We start from the raw sequence: 23,157 nt of genomic DNA, 5'->3' as shown, positions 1-23,157 counted from the left end.
TGTTCCCTCCCCACTCAACGCCCATAGGTGTGCATGCTCAGTTAGTTGTGTCTGACTCTCTGTGACCTCATGGACTGTAGCCCGCCAGGCTTCTCTGTTCATGGGACTCTCCAGGCAAGAATACTGGAGCGGTTTCCATTTCCTTCTCTAGGGAATCTTCCCAAACCAGGGATCAAACCCATGCCTCCTGCATTGGCAAGCAAATTCTTTGCCACAGCACCACCTGGGAAGCCCCACTAGGTGCCCCTAGCACCCGCCAATCATGACGATCAAAAGCACCTCCAGACGTTGCTGAGTGTCCCCTGGGGGGCAAATCACTCTACATTGAGAACCACTAGACTAGACTGTTGTTTGCTCTGAGTTTCTGGGATGATATGAAACATTCTTCTCCCCTTTTTTCCAAAGTATATTTTTCCTAACCCTTGAGTCCTTAGGGTAACTCCCATTTAAGTCAAGAAATGTGATTCGGAGCCATTAAATGCTGTATCTACCAATTTAAGATACTAGCCACATCTTGGGTTCCTGCCAGGATCAAGATAAATATCTATTATTCTCTATCTCTGCAGTTCAAGGAAGAATTCTTGCAGTCTGTAAAGACAGAGGGCAAGGTGTTTTACAGATGAACAGATACAGGCTGGCAGAAATGGAATATTAATTGTTGAGGTCTGCTGCTGTTGGTAACTCATGAGGGCAATGTGCGTTCTCTCTCTCTCTTTCTTAAATATAGAATCCTTCCCAAATAATGTCATGCTTATCACTATCTTGTATAAAAATTGGCCCTCATTCTTGAGTCTTTTCTTTTAAAACAGCCTTATTCTACAGTATTTACGGGACTTCCTTGGTGGTCCAGCGGCTAAGACTCTGAGCTCCCAATGCAGGGGGCCCAGGTTCCATCCCTGGTCAGGAAACTAGATCCCCAGTGCCCCAACTAAGAGCCGGTGCAGTCAGAATAAAAATAATTTAAAATAAAACAAAACAGAAAACAATACTTATGAGGAACAGTAGTGCTTTCTGTCCTGGAAGATTAATTGCCCCTTCACCATTTTTCTTTTTGTCTTTGATCTTTTTGTTTCAACATATTAATATAAACAAATAGTATTTACTATCTTAAGCTATTGATTTGAAGAAGAGATGAATTGCTTGGAATCCCATTTTGATTGATTTTTCTGAGTATATCTAGTAACTTCACAGCGCCTTTTATCCATGGTGCAGGCAACCTTAGGAAGAAGAAACTAGCTCTGGTTGGAGCTAAGGGGACATGACCGTGGTATCTACAGTGTGGCCGGAAACTCCTATTCTCTACCTCTGTTGTCCCCAGTTTGAGATTTTCTTTCTACCAATCAAAATTCTAAGGTCCATGAAGCTGTGTGTTAGAAACCTTCTAGCCCCTTAACCGTTTGACTCTAAACCTTATGAAAGAGGGGTGGGGAAGGAGATAGGAAATGAGGATTTCCTGTGAAAGAGAAAGCAGTCATTCCTATAACACTGTCCAGCGTCTTTATGGGTGTGAGGTTAGGATTTGTTTTCTTGGAAAGCAGGCATTTATCATCACACACTCCCCTCAGATACTGGCAGCAGCCCAAGTTTTGAACATGTGCGTCTTTTGTAACATCTGGCCTTAGTGTTCACCAGAGCAACGCAGCCACGCCCTCGTTCACCCATCTCCACCCCGTCTAATGCTTGGGACCTCCTCCCTTCTCTCCCCTTCCTGCCACCCAAAAAGCAGACTTCAGTAGGAATATTCTCAGTTCAAGCAGGTGTCATTCAGCAGTTAATAGGGGGGCTTCCCAGGGGGCTCCGTGGTAAAGAACCCACCTGCCAATGCACAAGACAAAAGAGCCACGGGTTCGATCTCTGGGTCAGGAAGATCCCCTGGAGAAGGGCATGGCTACCCACCTGAGTATTCTTGCCTGGAGAATCCCAGGGACAGAGGAGCCTGGCAGGCTACAGTCCATGGGGTCGTAAAGAGTTGGACACGACTGAAGTGACTTAGCACGCATGCCCTGAATTAATAGGGAGCAGGACCCAGTTCTTGCCCCATGCCTGACAATTTGAGGTCTCTATTTTAGTCTCTCGCTTCTGCAAAGTACAATTCAGATACAAATTATAATAGGCTATAATTTTAGATAACATGCCTTACAGAGGTATGCCAGGGTACCTGTCTTCAGGTGAAGACACTATGGAACAGTTCCATATTAAGCAAACCTGCATTTGTTATTTGAGTTTAAAGTTTTCCTCTAAAATTCACTGATGATTTTTAAAGAAATATTCATTTATTTGACTGCTTTAGGTCTTAGTTGCACATTCGGGATCTTTCATTGCAGCTCTGAGGCTCAGTAGCTGTGGCAAGCAGGCTTAGTTGCCCCGCAGCGTGTGGCATCTTAGTTCCCTAACCTGGGATCAAATCTGCATCGTTCCCTGCTTCGGAAGACCGATTCTTAACCACTGGGCCACCAGGGCAGTCCCTCTGATGATTTTTTAAAAATAGCTTTCTTGAGATACAATTCACATACTATACCATTCACGCACTTGGGTACAGTTCAATGGCTCTTAGTAAATTTGCACCATTGTGCATCCATCATCACAAGCCATTTTCAAATACTTTCTTTACCCCAGAAAGAACGTCTGTACTCCTTAGACCTCTCGGGGAGCTGTCAGGAGAGTGGCGGCCCTGGGGCTCACCTTCCTCAGCCTTGAACAGAACTGCTCCTTCACTCCCAGCAAGCATGCTCTGCTGTGCCATTCGGGGGGTTCATTCATCCTGCAGGCATATGCTAAATCATTATTTTATGCCAGGTGCCAGAGACAGATCAAGGGAGGGTGCAGGGAGGGGGAGGACATCGTCATCTTTGAAAGGGAGTAAGTGAAGCCTAGTGTTCAAGAAGCTGGATACAGTGAGTGACTCGTGGAATCGTTGGCGAGCGCTTGCTGCCTTCTCAGCCACCTTGGGCTACTGTCTCCCCTGGCGAGCTTGCTAGTCCGTCTGTCCCTAGTCCGTCCTATCCTTGACCTGGACTTGAGGTCATCTCACCTGCACTTCCTGCGCCTGGAGAGCTCTCCCCCTAACACCTTCACTAGGCTGATCCCTCCTCATCACCCCCTCAGAGGGCCTTCTCTCCCCAACCCTCATCACGCTCTAGTTCTTTAACCTTTCACATTTCCTCCCTGGACTTCCCTCGTGGTGAAGTGGATAAGAATCTGCCTGCCAATGCAAGGGAAGACGGGTTCGATCCTCGGTTTGGGAAGATTCCACATGCTGCGGAGCAACGAAGGCCCGTGTGCCACAGCTCCTGAGCCCACGAGCTGCAGCTACTGAAGCCTGCGAGCCTAGGGCCTCTCCGCAGCAAGAGAAACCACCGCAATGAGAAGCCCACACACCACAACGAAGAGTCGCCCCCACTCACCACAACTAGAGCAAGTCCAAGCAAAGCAATGAAGACCCAGCGCAGCCAAATAAAAAAGTAAAATTATAAAAAGATAAAAATTCCCCTGAGCACTCACCACTCTCTAGAATGATCTTATCTCCTGTGTGTATTGGCTGTCTCTCCTCTCCACACCAGATGGAAGTACCTTACGGGATGGAATCTTGTTTAGCTTGTTCATCATGGTTTTTTCCAATGCCTGGAATGATGTCTGGCACATCGGAAATGTTCAATAAGCCATCGTCATTGAATAGAGAGAAACAAACTGGAGAACGGGAGAAGTGTCACAAAGTGCATGAGGAAGCAATAAGAAACCAATTAGAAATCATTGGATTCTCCCGTATTAGGAAAGTCAGATATCTTTAAAACATGCTGATGGTGCTGGCGGTAGCTGACAGTGCTGAGGACCATTTTAAGACTGAACTAAGTGCCTCACACACATCAAATCATTTACTCCTCACAGTAGCTCTATGAGGCATGTGTGGTCATCCCCATTATATAGATGTGGAAACTGTGACACAGATTCAGTCGCTTGTCCCAAGTCTAGTAAGTGGAGGAGCAGCAGGGATGTAAACCTTAACCATCTGGCTCCAAAACCCATCTGGGTCGGTTTGCTTTACTTTGTCAGGGTGATCACTGCAGGATAGCGAAGAAAAGCACACTGGGTCCCAGCGCAAAGTCCAGTCCATGCTGGCCCCCGAGAGAGTGCGTGGAGTGGGAGGGCATTTGGATGGGGATCCAGAGGCCTGCTTCCCTCTGGAGTGACCCGTTGGTACCCTTGCCCACTCCCTGTGGCTGTGTTTCATAGGAGCATCTCAATCCCAAAATGAGGGCCTAGACTCTGTCCTTAGATGGTCTCTGAAATTCTTTCCAGTAGAAGTGTTCCTACCCACCAAAGAAGTAGAATCGCTGAAAGTTGTTTTACCTCCCAGGCCTGTGCCAGGGAGCCATGGGTTTATGTGTTAGAGCCCCGCGCTTGCCAGGATGTGCCTGGCAAAGGATCTGAAAGAGCACTCCCTAAACCAGGAATGTTTGTTTCCCCTCAGGAGTAGGGGTGAGGAAGAGAATGTCACTTCGTAGCTACTCATCTCTCTCTCGTTAATTTTTCAAGGAGAATGTGCTGCGTCTATGTTATTTACAACATCATAAAGGCAAAAAAATTAGAGAGATTTGGGGACTTCCCTAATGGTGCAGTGGTTAAGACTCCATGCTCCCAGTGCAGGGGGCCTGGGTTCCATCTTTGGTCCAGAAACTAGATCCCACATGCTGTAACTAAAGAACCTGTATGCTGCAAATAAGACCTGGCACAGCCAAGTAAAAATTTTTTTTTTTTTTAATTAAAGATGTTTGTAGTTAGTTGCCAACAGTTTCTGTGTGCATGGGTTTCCTAAGAGAAGGAACTTGAGAGTACCAGGAAGGCTTGTTTTCAAGTATTTGAACCATTTCTTCCTGTTTTGTGGAGCCTTAACTTAGTCTACCCGGGAAGGTGCACTTGTTTAGCTGGGAGGATCTTCAGCCCAGAGCAAGACAGTCTTGGTCACCATCCTCAGATATCTGAAGTGCCGTCAGGGAAAGAGGAACAGACTTGCTGTTGCTTCGGAACAGAATTACCAGCAGCATATAGAGTAGAATTGACAAGGCGTGGAGTCCCAGCCCTATGTGCACTGGGAAACAATGGAGCTGCCTTCCTAGAGTCTGGTTATTGTTGCCATGTGAAAGTCCTCTTGGTTTCTACGTGTTTATTTTGTGTCTGCTATCTTTCTGATGGCTCAGTGGTAAGGAAACCACCTGCCAATTCAGGATACCTGGGTTCAGTCCCTGGGTCAGGAAGATCCCCTGGAGGAGGAAATGGCAACCCACTCCAGCATTGCCTGGGAAATCCCATGGACAGAGGAGCCTGGCGGGCTATGGTTCATAGGGTTGCAAAGAGTTGGACACAACTTAGCAACTAAACAACAACAAAAACCTTCCTAAAGGTTTTAATGTTTCTGCTGTTTTTTTCAGTTGATTCCTATGATTTCTGCAGGCAGATAACTATGTCCCTCTTACCTTATTTTGTTTTCTTGTCTAAGGGAGTTCTCAGAACAGTGTTAAGTAATGGCAACTTTGAAATACAGCCCAGTGTCCCTGTTGTGACATGAAATATCTTACTATCTGGGAAGTCTACTGACTTGTGCTTCAGCATTAATGCATCTCTTCCTAGATAAGCAGAGGTCACTGTCTCTTTCCTTAGAAGTGGTATAAGGGTTCTTCTGTTCAATTCTATATTAACATTTAAGATTTATATACATTGGTGCCATTATTCCAAAGCATATTCACATGTTTATTGTGGGTCAGGGAAATTTAGAAGTTTCTGCTGAAATACGTGTAGAGTTTGATATCTAAACATTTTGGTGATTATTTTAAACTGTATTTTAAATATATATTTCTTTTTTTATGATTTTTATGTTATATTGAAAACCATTATTGGTGGAAGTGAAGTGCTATAATTTTCTTATTTCATTGTCTATATGAATAGCATGTTTTTATGGTGATGTCAGTGGTGCCTTTTGTTCTGTGCCTCAGACCTGCCAGATACCTTCCCAGGTATATTGTCTTGTTAACCCTCACAACAGATCATTAGAGTGTTCTAATTTTGTAGATGAGTAAGCTGAAACCTAAAAAATTTTATACTTGTTCAAGGTCCACAGCTAACAAATACCTGAACCTGGATTTTCCCTGGTCTGTCTAATTTTAGTGCTTCCCTTGGCATTTTCTCTTCTTTTTTAAAAATTAATTTGAATTGGAGTATGGCTGCTTTGGGCTTGCCTGGTGGCTCAGCTGGTAAAGAATCTGCCTGGAATTCAGGAGACCCCAGTGTGATTCCTGCTTGGGAAGATCCGCTAGAGAAGGGATAGGCTACCCACTCTAGTATTCTTAGGCTTCCCTGGTGGCTCAGCTGGTAAAGAATCTGCCCGCAGTGCGGGAGACCTGGGCTGGAAAGATCCCCTGGAGGACGGCATGGCAACCACTCCAGTATTGCTGCCTGGAGAATCCCCATAGACAGAGGAGCCTGGCAGGCTACAGTCCATCGGGTCGAGGAGTCAGACATGACTGAGTGACTCAGCACAGCATAGCACATGGCTGCTTTAGGCATTTCTTTCTTGGACATGAGGGTGGGAGTGACGTCTGCCTAAGTAACTAGCCTTGTTGTTCAGTCACTCAGTCATGTCCGACTCTTTGTGACCCCATGGACTGCAGCACACCAGGCTTCCTGTCCTTCACAGTCTCCTGGAGCTTGCTCAAACTCATGTCCGCTGCGTTAGTGACGCCATCGAACCATCTCATCCTCTGTCATCCCCTTCTTCTTCTGTCTTCAATCTTTCCCAGCATCAGGGTCTTTTCTAAAGGGTCGGCTCTTTGAATCAGGTAGCCAAAGTATTGGAGCTTCAGCTTCACCATCAGTCCTTCCAGTGAATATTCATGGTTGATTTCCTTTAGGATTGACTGGTTTGATCTCCTTGCAGTCCAAAGGACTCTCAAGAGTCTTCCCCAACACCACAGTTCAAAAGCATCCATTCTTTGGTGCTGAGACTTCTTTATGGTCTAACTCTCATATCCATACATGACTACTGAAAAACCATAGCTTTGACTGTATGGACCTTTGTTGGCAAAGTGATATCACTGCTTTTTAATATGATGTCTTGGTTTGTCATAGCTTTTCTTCCAAGGAGCAAGTGTCTTTTAATTTCATGGCTGCAGTCACCATCTGTAGTGATTTTGGAACCCAAGAAAATAAAGTCTGTCACTGTTTCCATTGTTTTCCCATCTATTTGCCATGAAGTGATGGGAACTGATGCCATGATTTTAGTTTCTTGAATGTTGAGTTTTAAGCCAGCTTTTTCACTTTCCTCTTTCACTTTCCTCAAGAGACTCTCTAGTTCCTCTTCACTTTCTGCCATAATAAGGGTGGTGTCATCTGCATATTGGTATTTCTTCTGGCAATCTTGATTCCAGCTTGTGCTTCATCCAGCCTGGCATTTCGCATGATGTACTCTGCATATTAAGTTAAATGAGCGAGGTGACACTATACAGCCTTGAGGCACTCCTTTCCCAATTTGGAACTAGTCCCTTGTTCCATGTCCGATTCTAACTGTTGCCTCTTAACCTGCATACAGGTTTCACAGGAGGCAGGTAAGGTGGTCTGATATTCCCATCTCTTCAAAAATTTTCCACAGTTTGTTGTGATCCACACAAAGGCTTTAACATAGTCAGTGAAGCCAGAGTAGAAGTAGAACTAGCCTTCTACCGTCAAGCAACTGAGGTTTATTTAAGAGGGTGACTTTCAGAAGAACCACCACTACTGAGCTGGAATAACTAGAGAAAGTCCCTGTCCCTGTGTCGGTCAAAGTGGAGGGCAAAGTGTCGGTCAAAGTGTGGCCTGAGTTCACATTTCTTTAAATCCTTCCACAGAGGGGAGGCACTCTCCCTCCGGTCAGGTACCAAACTTCCGGTGCCTGAGTTCAGGGTAGCGTGGAGCTCTGTGGGCACAGAGCATAGACTGTTTGAATCCCCCATAGTTCTGAGGACTTTGGTCACACCCCACTTCTCCCAAGCTTCCAGCCCATCTAGTCATGCTATTTCCGATGTCTTGGTGTGCCATGGGCTTAGGTGCCCTGACACGTGTCACTGCCAAGGGCAGTCGTGGGTGCCAGGGGCGGTAAGGACAGGGCTCTCCAGGGGGTGGCCACTTGGGAGGGGCATGCAGCTATCCCTAGAGCCTGCACTTTGGGGCTCTGGTTGGTATACTGGGTGCATCTGAAGAGGTCCCAGGTAATCTAGACCACCTGTTCTTTTTCTCAGGACTGGGGAGGAATTTGTTGAGTTTGGGAGTCACCTGGCACCTGCAGGATATGGTTGAGAAGGAATCTGTATTCTTTCCCTTTGGCCATGAGGGACACAGCACACCAGGCCTCCCTGTCCATCACCAACTCCCAGAGTTGACTCAAACTCATGTCCATTGAGTCAGTGATGCCATCCAACCATCTCATCCTCTGTCATCCCCTTCTCCTCCTGCCTTCAATCTTTCCCAGCATCAGGGTCTTTTTAGATGAGTCAGCTCTTCACATCAGGTGGCCAAAGTATTGGAGTTTCAGCTTCAGCATCAGTCCTTCCACTGCATATTCAGGACTGATATCCTTTAGGATGGACTGGTTGGATCTCCTTGCAGTCCAAGGGACTCTCAAGAGTCTTCTCCAACACCACAGTTCAAAAGCATCAATTCTTTGGCACTCAGCTTTCTTTCTTTTTTTTTTTTATTTTCCCCCCAATTATTTTTATTAGTTGGAGGCTAATCACTTTACAATACTGTAGTGGTTTTTGCCATACACTGACATGAATCAGCCATGGATTTACATGTGTTCCCCATCCTGACCCCTCCTCCCACCTCAGCTTTCTTTATAGTCCAACTCTCACATCCGTACATGACTACTGGAAAAACCATAGCTTTGACTAAACGGACCTTTGTTGGCAAAGCAATGTCTCGCTTTTTAGTATGCTGTCTAGGTTGGTCATAACTTTTCTTCCAAGGAGTAACCGGGGCCATGGTTCTCACAATTATGCAGAAGTTAAAGCTGCCCTAGTGTTGTTGTTACTTAGTCACTAAGTCATGTCTGACTCTTTGCTGCCACATGAACTGTAGCCTGTCAGGCTCCTCTGTCCATGGGATTTCCCAGGCAAGAATACTGCCCTGGTGTCTTCTGTGCCAAATGCTTAGGCCAGGTGGTGGTGGAACAGACGGTTTGCCTGGAAATCACGTGGTTTGGAAGGCAGAAATAAGACCCTCTGGCTGGACCAGCCTCGGAAGGCTTTATTGTTTCTCTCCACACAAAGAGGACTTCTAAGGGAGTTGAAATGTGATTGCCAGGGATTATTTGTGAGGAAGTAGCCCAACCTACTTGATTCTTACTGCTAAAATGGGCTCTAATCCTTGTTTCCTTTTTGGTATTGGATTAGAAAAATGTAGGGCAGGATTAGAACTGGCTGACAACAATACAACAAATACAGGCCCTGAGAATTTCAGAACAGGAATCACCAGGCAAGAAGGCTTGAACCCAGAGTATATTCTCAGTCTTTAGGACTCATGATCCTTGTTATGATTTTCTGATTATATCTCTGCCTTCACCTATCAAAAGGTGACGTGAATTTAAATTAATTTTGTGTAGCAGAAAAAAAAACCCTCAGTAATATAAAAAAGATAGTGTAATAATACCCTCCTCCACTGTCACATTTGCAAACAAAACTCAAGATATGTTTTATCAGTTATTAATAGTACATTATTTTGGAGAGCCAGTCAGAGCACTGATGAGGCCGTAAATTGTGCTTTTGGAAAATAATTCAGTAGAATTTATCAAGAGCTCAGCATATTTATTGTTGGTGGTGTTTAGTTGCTAAGTCATGTACGACTCTGCAACCCCTGACAAGAGTACAGGAATGGGTTGCCATTTCCTTCTCCTGACCCAGGGATCAAACCCAAATCTCCTGCATTGGCAGGTGGATTCTTTACCACTGAGCTTCCAGGGAAGGCCAAGAGTTTGGGACATTCTCCAATCTTACCTCCTACCTTTATTTGATAAAGATTTTAAACTGTAGCTAAAGGTCAATCTTTCAAGCTTCCCTACCCTGTATCTCCACCTCAGACATCTTAGTCATCTCAGTCTTTAGTCAAAAAAGGACTGTGAGTATTCTCCAACAGATCAGTTCTCTTCTCCCTCTAAATATTTTGTGTCTATGTCAATTTCTTTATTTAAATGAAAAAGCTAGGAGTTTTGTGTTTCTTTTATTTTCCCATACACCCAATTCAGCAGCTAGCCCTGTTGGCTTTACCTCCAAATAAATAGGAAATTCACCCACTTCTAGGGAGTTGCCAGGTGGCCCAATAGTTAAGACTTCACCTCCCAATGCAGGAGTTGGCGGGTTCCGTCCCTGGTCGGTGAGCTAAGATCCCACATGCCTTGCAGCCAAAAAACCAAAGACATAAAACGGAAGCAGTGTTGTAACATATTCAATAAAGGTTTTAAAAATGGTCCACATCAATCCTCCTCATCTCCACTGCCACCAGCCATGGATGGGCCCTCGGGAAGGCATCCTGACCGCACTCTTGCTTCAGTTCTCGCCCCCACCCCCCCTCCAGCCTCATCTCTGCATACAGCAGATGATGTCCCTGACCTCTGTGGCTTTCCAGTGCCCTTCTGATAAAATCAGACTCCCGTCAAGGTCCCGCATGGTCTGGCCTCCAGCCTCAGCTCCTACAAGCTTTAGTTCCAAGAAGCTGTCAACTTCTTTTTCCTTTTTCCACCTCCAGCCTTTGTGCCTCCCCCTGCTCCCTTCCCAACTTTTGAGGGGCTGGGGTCTTCCTCAGAGAGGCTGTGCCGGATCCCACCCTTACCTTTTTTTTTTACCTTGTCATTCAGGATCTTCATTCCCCAATCAGGGATCAAACCTGCACCCCCTGCAGTGGGAGCATGGAATCCTAACCCTAGATAGCCAGGGAAGTACCACCCATCCCCACCCCCCACCCCGGACCTGCCTTTTTTTCCCCTGGGTTTTTTTTTTTTAATCCCGATCCCTCCTGTATCTCTTTCTCTTTTTTTTTAAGGTTCTCAATGGTTATCTATTTTATACATAGTGTCAATAGTATATAAATGTGGATCCCAGTCCTCCCAGTTCATCACATCCCCTGCTTTCCCCCTTGGTAACCATCCGTTTGTCTGACCCCCTCTTAAAGGTAGCTCCCCGCACTAGGGTTTTACTTTTCTACCACTGCCCTTATCTATTTGCCTCAGAGCACTTGTGAGGAGAAGCTGCGATCACCCTTTTGTCCTGTCTGCTCTGTCACTAGCATGTAAGCTCCGAAGGAGACGTGTCTGCTGCTGTTCATCCCTGGTGCTGGGTCCAGTGACCAGTAAACAGTGATACTGAGTAAAGGAGAGTGTATTTTCCAGATCATTATTTCTAGTAGGTGCTTAGTATCCATTGCACAAATGTAAGCTAATTAACTTAACCACTGGCTTATTGGATATATTTGTTCCCAGTTTTTCACCACACTGAACCATGGGAAATAATCTGAATGACTGTTGAGAAATTGTTGACTAGATGAGGGAGTACTATGCAGGCATTTAAGATCCTAGGAAGCATTTTTATTAACATGGAGAAGTGAGTTTTTGTAATGAGAAAAAAAGCATAATATGAAAAGAGATTATATATACAGCATGTTATCAGCTATGTAAAAGTTCATGGGAAAAGAGAGTAGGAAACTGTCAATTATGCATTTCAGGCTGGCAAGATTACAAATAATTTTTCTTTTTTTTTATAGTGTGCAAGGAATACACGGTGTTTTCCTCTTTATACTTTTCTGTGTTTTCCAAGTTTACTACAATAATTGTGTGGGTTTTTATAATCAGGTAAAAAGCTCTTAAAATTTTTAGAATACTTTTAATGACATCAGATTACTGGAGATAGAAGCAGAGTTAGGGGACTATTGTGCTTTGGAGAATGAGCTAAATGTTTGAAGCACACTTGCTAACGACAGTTCTTAGCCTCTGACTCCTTCTAGGCCTGTGAGTGATCTGGGTTTGAAAAGAGTAGGACAGCGCTGTTTCCTGTGAATCTTCCATGGCCAGGTAGACTTGGGTGTGGTATGGCATTACAGAAACTGTGGCTTACAAAAACATTGTTTGGGGGTTTGAGAGCATCCCACAGATGTACTGAGAACTGGAAGGATATCACAACTGCTCTTCACATCTGTTTTTGTAGCTTGGGGGTGGGTAGGCTTATGTGGCTTGGGCATTGTCACAGAATTTTACTCACTCATCTTAAGGCAGTGATTCTGAAACACTAGACCCTTTGGGAATTTGAGGTCAAAAATATCTTCATAATAATGCTAAAATGTTATCTGCCTCTTTGCTCTTGTTCTCTTGCAAACACACAGTGGAGTTTTCCAAATGCTATATGATTCATAAATTGCAGAAGCAGCTAGGAGAACCCAGCTGTCTTCTACAAAAGCAGGCATTGAGGAGTGTTGCAAAAATATACCACAATGCCAGTATCCTCAGTAAAATTGTTTTATAATGGAAAATATATATAACATTTTAATGGCATGCAACTATGTTACCATAGAATGGGTTTGTTATTGTAATTGAATTAATACATATTTTTAAAATATTTCAGTTTAACTTCTGATACAGCAAATGTCAATAGATATTTATGCGTATACACAAACACTCTTTGGGTTCCTCAAGTTTTAAGAATGTAAAGGGGTCCTGAGACCAGAAAGTCTGAGAACCAGTGAATGGAGGACAAAGGAAGAGAACTGTCTTTATGGTGGACTGATTATGGCCCAGTAGACAGATTGGTTGAATTTCGTGACTCAGGAGAACAAGGTCTATGGAGGGAAGATGACCTCATCTCATAGGCAGGGGTTGGAAGTCCTTGAAATTACATTAAATTTTTTCTCCTCCTTCCTTCCCTCCCTCTCTCCCATCTTCCCTCCCTCCCTCCTTCTTTCCTTCCTTTTTCTCTCCTTTTTAGAGATCATGCATGATGTGATAAAGAAGGTGAAAAAGAAGGGAGAATGGAAGGTAAGTGGAAGAGCACAATGAATGACCTCGAAGGTGAGTTCATGGGGAAGAACACGAATGGGGTGGCATTGGGGAGAGGCATGCAGGTGAGGAATGAGGACCTTTGTTGTGTCCAGAGAATACCAAAAGCTTCTGAACTGGCGAAAGGTAATCTGCTGTGCCTCCCATTGTATATGATCCTGGTTAGGAAATCTCTGGGTCATGAAGCTTACCTTTAAGATCACCTGGTGGGGCATTCTAGCAGTGGAACCCTCTGATTCAAACAGGATCTTACCTGGAACCCATTGATTCAAGCAGAAGGTGGAATTATTCTGCTTGCTATGGGAGATAAGAGGGGACCCTTCTTACCCCTCGAGTGGCCCTAAAGCCTCTCATGGAGCCCATGCAACAGTCTGAAAAGCCCTCATCTGGCCTATTCCTGTCTGTCTGTAGCTACACAAGACAAACCAAGTCAGCTTGTTTGTTCATTTAGCATTGAGGGCAATGCTGGAAACTGTTGTGTACCTGAAACAAATATTTAAGTCAATCTAACTGATTATGACCTCGGTCCTGGGAGTGGATGATACAAGTCAGAATCATGCTGTCCTCCATCCAGGAAGTCAGAGTTTGAAGAACCTTCTGATCGTCTGGGACTAGGCATTGGAGTAACCAGGAGGGCACACTTGAACTTCTGCATGTGTTGTTGAAGGGCTTATGCTAACCATTCTTGCCCCCAAGTTTTCCTGCAGTCTGGAGCCTCAAGTTCATTGGGCCTTGGAACAGCTTGGCACCAGGAAGCTTTTAAAGTCTCACCCTAACCTCCTAAACATAACCTCATAAATATGAGATCACATTTTAGCCAGAGCATCCATCTTCACACCCAGGGTGGGAGGCCAGCGGGTGGGAACTCTTTCTGCCTGCCTTTCTCTGTCACCCTTCCCATCAGTAATGGACTTGTGGACATGAGCATTTTAAACTAACCCTGGGGAAGCTGCCTTATGAAATGAAACCTGATTGGTCCTCGTGCTATAGCAAAATGCTTTGGGGCCCACATTTTTCTAGCTCCTGTTGCCTGGGTTTATATCTTTGAAGAAGGAGAAGAGGAATAACCTTATTTTAGCTTCCTCTCTCCGCTGTGGGTCAGATGGAGATAGGAAAGGTTTGCTGAAGAACTGCAGGTATGATGCTTTTCAACCAGGATGGCATGTTCTTGTCCTTCTCGTCTAGACTGAGGTAGAGTTTACTCCTGGACAACACATGTGCTGGTCCATCCTGATGATGTCTGCAACAAAGTCCTTGCCTTCCATCCTGCCAGTGTGGCACTAGTGTTCATTCTCCCTTAAAGAGAAAGTTTATGCACTGAAAAAATATGGATTCCTCTGATTGTGGGTGCTGCATATGAAATTTTTTTCTTTTTCTTTTGCATTTTTATGAGTAACTATTTTCTTTGTCATCAGAAAAATTTTAATTTTTTTAAGTTTAAAAAATCAAGTCATGTTAGTGAGAGCAGACTCTCCTAGAAGCTTAGGTTTGGTGGGAAAATAAAAGCTAGCGTGTATCTTGGCAAACTTCTGGCCCGTAGGAAACCTCGATTGCTCAGAATTCTGTGTTTTTGGACTCTTCCTGAAGTCTGATGCAGTCAGCGGAGGCAAGCGTCACAGCAGGTGCCCCCCACACTGTGAACTGTTCCCTTTGCTTCCAGGTGTGAACTGTTCCCTTTGCTTCCAGGTGTGAACTGTTCCCTTTGCTTCCAGGTGTGAACTGTTCCCTTTGCTTCCAGGTGTGAACTGTTCTCTTTGCTTCCAGGTGCTGGTGGTGGACCAGCTGAGCATGAGGATGCTCTCCTCCTGTTGTAAGATGACGGACATCATGACCGAGGGGATAACAAGTGAGTGTGGTGGGGTGTTCTTTTTCCTCCCTGTTCATTATTCTCTTGCTTGACTTTAGACCCCAGGCTTGCTTGTTCATCACCAAATCCCTAGTTTCCAGTCCAGTGTTAGATGCCCATTAAGTATCTGTGAAAGGATGCCAAAAGGAAGCCTCAGTTAAGAAAAAAGGCAGGCCAGCCAATAGAAAAAAGAGTGGCACCTAACAAAGGAAGAAATCCAAATGGCCAGTAAATACATGAAAATTTGCCCACCCTCATTAGTGATCAGGGGAATGCAGTTAACACCAGAGTGAGATACTGCTATGTCAGATTGGAGTATTTACCCTACGATAATGCCAAGTGATAGGATATAGGAGAAAGGGAACTCTGATATGATGAGTTGGTACAGCTACTTTCAAAAACCTTGGAGGTGTCTAGGAGAGTTGAGGACTGTAGGTCTTGTAAGCCAGCATGTCTGCAGTTAGATACGTGTTCTAGACAACTCAGGCATGTGTGCCAAGGAAGGTCACAGATCATTGCTCATAGTAGCCCCAAAGTAGGAACAACCAAAAGGTCCATCAGGAGAAGAATGGTACAATAAATTGTGGGACAGTCACACGACAGAATATTACATAGCAAAGGAAAGGAATGAATATTAACTACTGTCTCATTCCAAAATGTGAATGAATCTGATAAACAATGTTGAGCAAGAGAAATAAGATATGAAAGAGTCCTTAACAATGTGCTTTAATTTACATAATATCCTAGAACAGGCAGAGCTAAGCCATACTGCTTTGAAATGTGGGGATAAGTGAATCTTAAACAACCATTAGAGAAGTGATCACCATTCATGTTGCCGTGGTGGTTCTCTTTAAGGGAAAAGGAGAGGTGGGGATGATGAGGGAGGGGGAAAAGGGGGGGCACTTCTGCAGTGCTGACGTGTTCTGCTTCTTGATGGGATGGTGCTTGTGCAGTTATGTGTATATTTATGTTTAATTCACCATTTGGAATGTGTGTTAGAATTTCACAATAATAGGTTTTTGAAATAAGATAAATCACCTGCTCAAGGTCCCTGGGCAGCACCACACCTGAGACTAGGACGCAGCCCTCCTGGCTTCTGTCCCAAGCTCTTTTTCACATTTGTGAGCAGGGCTGCCGTCTATGGGGTTGCACAGAGTCAGACACAACTGAAGCGACTTAGCAGCAGCAGCAGCAAGGCTTACTTGAGGGCTCCTTTCAGGAGAGATGTATTTTCATCTGTGAAACAGCACTAATGGAAAAGCAATCTGTTTTGAAGTATTATTTCAAACAAGGGAGTTAACCTTTGTTTTCCTCCTAAAAAATGTTGAGTGAAACATATCTCTTACAATGCAGCTTCTACATATATATATATATATATATACATATATATGTGTATATATATATATATATATATATATATAGACACACACACACGCACACATATATAACAGTTTGTGGGCTACAACCATACCTGGAATGTGTCTCCTTTGTTTTTAAAAACACATTTCCACAAAAAAAAAAAAAAAAAGTTTAAAAAGAAAACAAAAAAATAAAGACACATTTCCAAATCTAGTTTATCTGTCACCAAAAGCCATAGTCCTATAAATGGGAGTATGGAATTTTTGGTGTGACTTTTTGTCATTCAGTGATCCAAGACCAGGCTTGCCCCTGTTTTGAGCTTGCAGAGTTATTTTCTTCATTGAACTTCTAAAACTTTTTTTTTCTCTATCAAAACAAAAAAATGCAAATATAGGAAAAAAGCCAAATGTGGCTTGTGAGCTTCTAACAAAGAAGAGCGCACCACCCTGCCCTCCCTCCTCCTCCCCCACCCCCCAGGGTCCATCACCCCGGAGGCAGCCCTTCTGCTCTTTCTTCCAGTTATCTTTTTGATATTTCTAAATAAATGCTTATATGGTCATTTCTGGATTCATCATGTTAGACATTATCCTGTGGTAGATGAGGGTTCACCTCTCCCCTCCTACACACAGACTCTTCCCTATCACAGAAGTTATTTTTTTTTAAAATGTCCTTACTCGGCAGAATTTTAAATTTTGCAAGCCTGTGTTGACCACCCCCCTGAAATATTTGGGGGGAAGTATTACTGGCATATGAAATTCAGAAATCTATGAGCCTTGTTGTACAGCAGAGACCAATACACATTGTAAAGTAATTTTCCTCCAATTTAAAAAAAAAAATCTATAACCCCTGATAACACAGATGGTTGAGAAATTTTGGTATTTAACACAGATGGTTGAGAAATTTTGGTATTTAATTTGAATATTATTCAGGGTGAAAAGTCTTTGTGTTACAGGGATACTTGAAGGGATGCTTTTATTTGCTGACGTCACCTTCATAGGAAGAAGAGCACCATTAGATCTCCTGCTGGCTCTGTACCAGAGGACAGTGTAGCATAGACGACACGCCCTAAGCTTTATCAGGTGACTAGTGAGATGATTCCTTTCCCAGAAGGATGTCTTTCCCCTTGCTGACATTCTGTAAAAGAAACCAGCAAATCAGACACCCATGGTTTGCTTCAAGCAGAATTTGCTATTTAGTTTCTGAGCTATTGAGAGGAACAGTCTTAATCCAGAGAGTATGTTTGGAATGTCTTCATCTGATAGACAGAGGAAAATGATAAAATGATCCAATTGTTGAAAAACAAACTTAACTTGGAAATTCTAAAGAAACTGGGATTATCTAGGACAGATGAGGGGAAAAAAAAACAAACCTGAAGGAAGAGGCAAAAGTCTGTTCTTGACAGAATGAGATAGTAGTTTCCATTTTCAATCAGAGCAGATCGAGGAATTTCCTTGAACTGAAATGGGAAGTGGGAGGGATTTCATGTGATGAGGTTTTGGGTTTTCTCCCACCTTGAGCATGGTGAGACACAGAAATGTGATCACTCTGAGAAAGGGGCGTTGAGTCTCCTCCCTACTCTGTCGATTTTTGCCATGCCAGCCGGAAGGTGGCCTTTCTCTGTGGCTTCTAGTTTCATGATCACCAGTACTGTTCTCTTATTCATCATGGGCTGCTGTTTTGCTGTCTAGTTGTGGAAGACATCAACAAGCGCCGAGAGCCGCTCCCCAGCCTGGAGGCTGTGTATCTCATCACTCCCTCTGAGAAGGTAAACCCTCCCGGAAGAGCTTTGGTTGAGGTCAAACACTCTGGCTTGGTGTCTGTGTGGCACCGTGTCTGATATTTCTGGGTTAAGCAGGCATTTAACACACTGCTCTGTTTAAGCGTGCAGTCCACAAGCAGGGAAGGAGGGGGCTGGTGAATAATGAAGAGCGCATTAAGCTTGCTGCAGAAAGCCAGGCCGGGCCAATCTCATTTACTCCTTTCTAGGTAGGAGATCACGTTATCTTGTGATCCACCTGCAGAACTTGTGTATTTTACACTGTCAGATTTATTTTCTCCTTTCTTTCTTTCTTTTTTTTGGTGGGAGGGGGCTGCACCCTCATGGCTTGCAGGATTTTAGTTCCCTAATCTGGGCCCCCTGTGGTTGAAGCACTGAGTCCTAACCACTGGACTGCCAGGGAATTCCCAGATTTATTTTATCAATATCCAGTAGAGTTTAGATTTACTTGTCTTATCATTTTGGGTGATTGGTTCAAATCAGCATCTAAGCAATGCCCACCTCCTTGCTCTTGGTTGCTAGCTGTCTTAGGTGTCTTGATCTATGTAAGTTCCCCCCAGTTTTCATTTCATTAAAAACAAAAAACAAAAACAAAACTGACTTATGTGTGAGTTTCTGCAGATGCAACTAAATTGCCAGAACTCCATCACAATGAGTCTCCTAGCAGGTTTCTGAGCAGTTTGCTCTTTTGTGGGTCTCTTCTTAGGAACCCAAATAATGGTGGCTGCAGAGAACAGCTGCTGTCATTCTGGAATGAGCTAGAGAGGCTTTTGTTAGTTTAAACTCTGACATAATCCTCAAGTCCTCAGAACTCAGTTATGGCCGAACGTGAGTTAGCATTATAATCAGAAATCCCTTGCTATCTTGTGCGTGTAGCTCGAAACCAGTAGTGGATTTGACTCTGTTCAGATGTAGGTCCCATTTGCTTCTAGAATCAGATTCAGTTCCCTTTTTTCCCTCTCCACAGTCTGTCCACTCTCTCATCAGCGACTTTAAGGACCCACCGACCGCCAAGTACCGGGCCGCACACGTCTTCTTTACCGACTGTGAGTAGGGCGGGCCGCGCCGCCCCGGCCTTTAGACTAGCGCCCCGGCCTTTAGACTAGCGCCCTGGCCTTTAGACTAGCGCCCCCACACAGCCAGACCGGCCCCGCAGCCGGCCAGGCCGGTGGCAAAGAGGTGAACTGTTCCCACGTGTGTCCCCATCTTTCATTTTCTCTTCAAAAGACAAATTGCGTAAGAGAGAAAAACAAATGCCTACAAATACTACTAGGTCGTGCAGTCCTTCCTAATTAAAAGAAAAAAAAAAGCTCCTCTTCTAAGGGCTAGCATGTTTAGTGCCAAGAAGAATTTCCCAATACCAGCCTTGGTGCTCACAGGATAGCCTTCCAGGCATCACTATAAACTGAAGTGCATTTCTACCTGCTTTTCAACTGTTGCTACAAAGGCAGTCTGACCTAGTGGTGTTTGTATTAGATAGAATTTATCACTGTCCTAGGATCTGTTTTCTTGCTTTGTGGAGGTTTTGTGCATGGAACCTAGTACTAGAAGCATCTTGATCAGTCTTTGTTAATGGCAAAGAGAGATGAATCTGGCTAGATAGCTTAAGAGTGTGCAAAAATGACAGTTCACCCCATGTTCTCTCTGGTGAAAACCCCACAAAACTCACCATAGAGAAAATGAGAAAAGGGTCTTGCAGAGAACAATTTTATACGCTTTGAAGATGGGTGGCAAAGGAAGCAGGTAAATGGCATTAATAATAATAAACCAGTAACACATTTCTAGGGACCTGAAGCTGTTTGTTTGTCCCAGGAGAGTCATGAGAAATTGTGGTTCCCCGACCAAGTGGGTCTTCTGTGCAGCTGAGTTCCTTAGAAGGCCTGCGGAAGTGTCTGCATCACAGTGCCAAATGATTTTATTTTTCATAAGTATGTCAGGTGTGGGGTGTTCGTTTATTTTACAGACCTTTTCCTGATCCCTTCTTGATCTCTCCTGGTTCTTTTTCTTCCTCTCCTTAATATCAGAAAGTGGTTTTTTAAATCAGCTCTCAATATCTCGGCCTTTATTGCCAATTGTTTCTTTGTTCTTTGTGGAGGGCCTCCTAGGTGGTTTTGTATTCCTTTTATACCCTAGAGGCAGTAGGTTGTAGGATGGGATGAACTTCCTATTTGCCTTTTAAAAATCCTAATAATAAAGAATTCACCAGACGTGTGCAAACGTTGAAACAAACCAGCAAGTGGACAGGAAACCCTACCGTCTTTGTCATCCTGGCAGCTTGTCCAGATGCCCTGTTTAACGAGCTGGTAAAATCTCGAGCAGCCAAAGTCATCAAGACTCTGACGGAAATCAACATTGCGTTTCTCCCATATGAATCCCAGGTGAGCCTGCGAGGGGATGGGCAGAGAAAGCATGCATCCTGGTTATTCTCTCAGGAACTCCAGCCAAGTCAGAGAGGGTGGGGCAGGGGTGCAGTAAAGAGAGTGGGGGAAGGAGCTACTCAGTGATGTCCTGTGAGTGGATGTTTATGTAATGGAAACGGTCATCCTTAGAGGGTCTGCCCGAGATGCCTCACTCTTACTCTCCAGTTATTTCTGACTTTTCGCAGCCATCATGTCCTTCTTGGTGTTCATTTCATCCTTGCTCAGTGTTCACGCCTATTGGCTGACTCCTTGAATAAGTAAAAAGTAGCCAATCCAGAAAGAGCTGGGAGGAGAGGAGGGGAAGGGATCAGACAACACCCGTCTGCTGCAAAGGAGGCTGTTTTTATGTAGAGATAACCTCAGCTTGTCACGTGTCAAGGAACAGATGGTATCCTTCGTCACAAGCCTTTAACGCTTCACGTGCCAAAACTGCTCCCCTTGGAAAAAAACAAAGTCGTTAAACCAGTAAAAGTGAAGCTGATTGTGAGAGAATGTACAAAATTTATACCATAGTATTTCAAGATTTGTTAAAATGCCTCCTCCTCATCAAGAAGCAAAAAATAGCACAACTTCTGTGCGTTTTGTAGAAGTAAGAGATGGTTGTGGCATATCAGGTCTTTATGGATCAGCCTCTAATAATAGATGCCAGAGAGTGACGAATTCTTAGGTAAGAAGACATGGAAAAAATAGAGTGTGAATATTTTCAAAAGACAGTCTCTTTCCCTTCTCACTTGGCCTAAAGCCTATTCTCAGCCAAGGGCAGGGATTTTTTTTTCCTTTCTGTGAGCCCTCTCACCACCTGGATTGAACAAAATCCAACTTGAGCATATTCAACCATATTGTATTTCATCTGTTTTTGTTTTTTTATGGTTGGTTTACTGTATGTCACATGTGCACATATTTTTTTGTTCACTTGCTAAGTCGTGCCTGACTCTTAACGACCCCGTGGACTGTAGCCCACCAGGCTCCTTTGTCCATGGGATTTCCCAGGCAAGAATACTGGAGTGGGTAGCCATTCCCTTCTCCACCATATATTTTTGAAAAGTAATAAACTTAAAAAAATTTTTTAAACCTCAAGTTTTCAAGATGGGGGTAGTTCACATCAAGAGATTCTTCTGAGAGAATACTGATGCCTGGTAACCTGCTGGTTTAAGAGGAAATTTTAAACCTCCGAAAACTTCCAAAAAGGATAAAAGAGAAAAATACTAAGAACATACTTTGAGAATAGGAAATTATTAAATCCATAGAAAGCTCCTTTGTTTGCCACAGTCACAGCACAATTTCTAGCTTGTCCCTCATTTATTTAAACTTACAATGAATAGCCGGTGTGGCCTGACAAGGCCCCTCCCCTGCTCTCCTCCTGGGCTCCGCGTCAGTCATCAGTCGTCAGACACAGGCATGCCTGCCTCAGGGCCTTGGCTTGACCAGCCCCTCCTTTGGGAGCCCCCTGGGAAGAAACTCCACCTCCTTCAAGCCCTCACTCAAATGTCCCCTCCTCAAGGAGGCCTCCAGTCCTCCCTGTCCAGCCCTCAGGCATTCTTTCTCTGATTTTTCTGTTCTCATACACTTACCCATTTTCCACATACCATAAAATTTACTTTTCATTTTGTTCATTGTTTATTCATCTGCCTTCTCCTGCAAGATTGCACGCTCCTGGAGGACAGTAATGGTTTGGTCACTAACAGTTCCCAAGTATGTAGCACAGGGCCTGGCACCCAGCAGATGCCCAGCCATATTTGTAGAATAAATGAAAACTTGTTCTGTAGCCTCACTATGAGGCTTGGAGGGAACACCATTCTGGAAATATATATATATATGTTGTTGTTGTTGTTCAGTCACTGAGTCATATCCAACTCTTTGCGACCCCATGGACTGCAGCACGCCAGGCTCCTCTGTCCTTGTGTATATACATATATATTTCCCCTTTCTCAGGTGTATTCCTTGGACTCTGCTGACTCTTTCCAAAGCTTCTACAGTCCCCACAAGGCTCAGATGAAGAATCCAATCCTGGAGCGCCTGGCAGAGCAGATTGCAACTCTGTGTGCCACCCTGAAGGAGTACCCAGCCGTGCGGTACCGGGGGTAAGGCTGCATCCCAGGGTGCCTTCAGTGACCCCCCAAGCGAGGAACTTGTCCCTAGTGAGGAACTTCCTCTGGCCTTCCCGTTTTCTGGCAGTTGTCTCCAGAGGATCAAGATCTGAGCATCTCACATTGATGCTTATTTTCCAATGTTTTTGTTATTTTCTAAATTTTTAATGTGAACTATACTAATACATGCAGAAAAGAGCATGGAATACATATATTCAGTTAGCGAGGAACCAAGCGCAAACCTCCACATAACTCTAACCCAGATTTCCTTCAATTTTTTATCCCTTTCTAACCTTAAAAAGGGGCTTCCCTGGTGGCTCAGATGGTAAAGAATCTGCCTTGAAACAAATACCCTCTTTGAAAAAGGTGTTTCAGGGTAAGATAAAATAAAAGGAGACTAATTCTCCAAAGGACACAGTCCTCAGATTTGATCGAGTCATTCACTCATCATTTACCTGCTATGTGCTAAGTGCTAGGTTGGGGGGCTTAACCTGAAGACACAGCCTCTGCCCTTAGAAGCCCCTGATCCAGGCGGGCAGGTAAGATGTGTACTGGCATAGTGTACACCCGAGCTGTGCACACCTGCAACATAGCCCTGCAGGACCAGA

General features: G+C 44.2%; 1 protein-coding gene across 2 annotated transcripts in view; it reads left to right on the top strand.

The window, feature by feature from the left end:
- STXBP1 (syntaxin binding protein 1) overlaps positions 1–23,157 on the top strand; it is a 68,317-nt gene that overhangs the window by 17,979 nt on the left and 27,181 nt on the right. For both annotated transcript variants that reach the window (XR_009694639.1, XM_061154602.1), the window contains exons 2-7: positions 12,990–13,039; positions 14,825–14,906; positions 17,954–18,030; positions 19,010–19,088; positions 20,317–20,420; positions 22,395–22,543. Coding sequence is in view for 1 of the 2 variants with exons in the window: in XM_061154602.1 (XP_061010585.1) it covers positions 12,990–13,039; positions 14,825–14,906; positions 17,954–18,030; positions 19,010–19,088; positions 20,317–20,420; positions 22,395–22,543 (541 nt within the window). In the remaining variant the exon portion in view is untranslated. The remainder of the gene's footprint in view (positions 1–12,989; positions 13,040–14,824; positions 14,907–17,953; positions 18,031–19,009; positions 19,089–20,316; positions 20,421–22,394; positions 22,544–23,157) is intronic.

The sequence above is a fragment of the Dama dama genome, chromosome 11 (assembly GCF_033118175.1).
Source record: "Dama dama isolate Ldn47 chromosome 11, ASM3311817v1, whole genome shotgun sequence".
NCBI classification, from domain to species: domain Eukaryota; kingdom Metazoa; phylum Chordata; class Mammalia; order Artiodactyla; family Cervidae; genus Dama; species Dama dama.
This window is presented reverse-complemented; position numbering and strand designations above follow the sequence as displayed.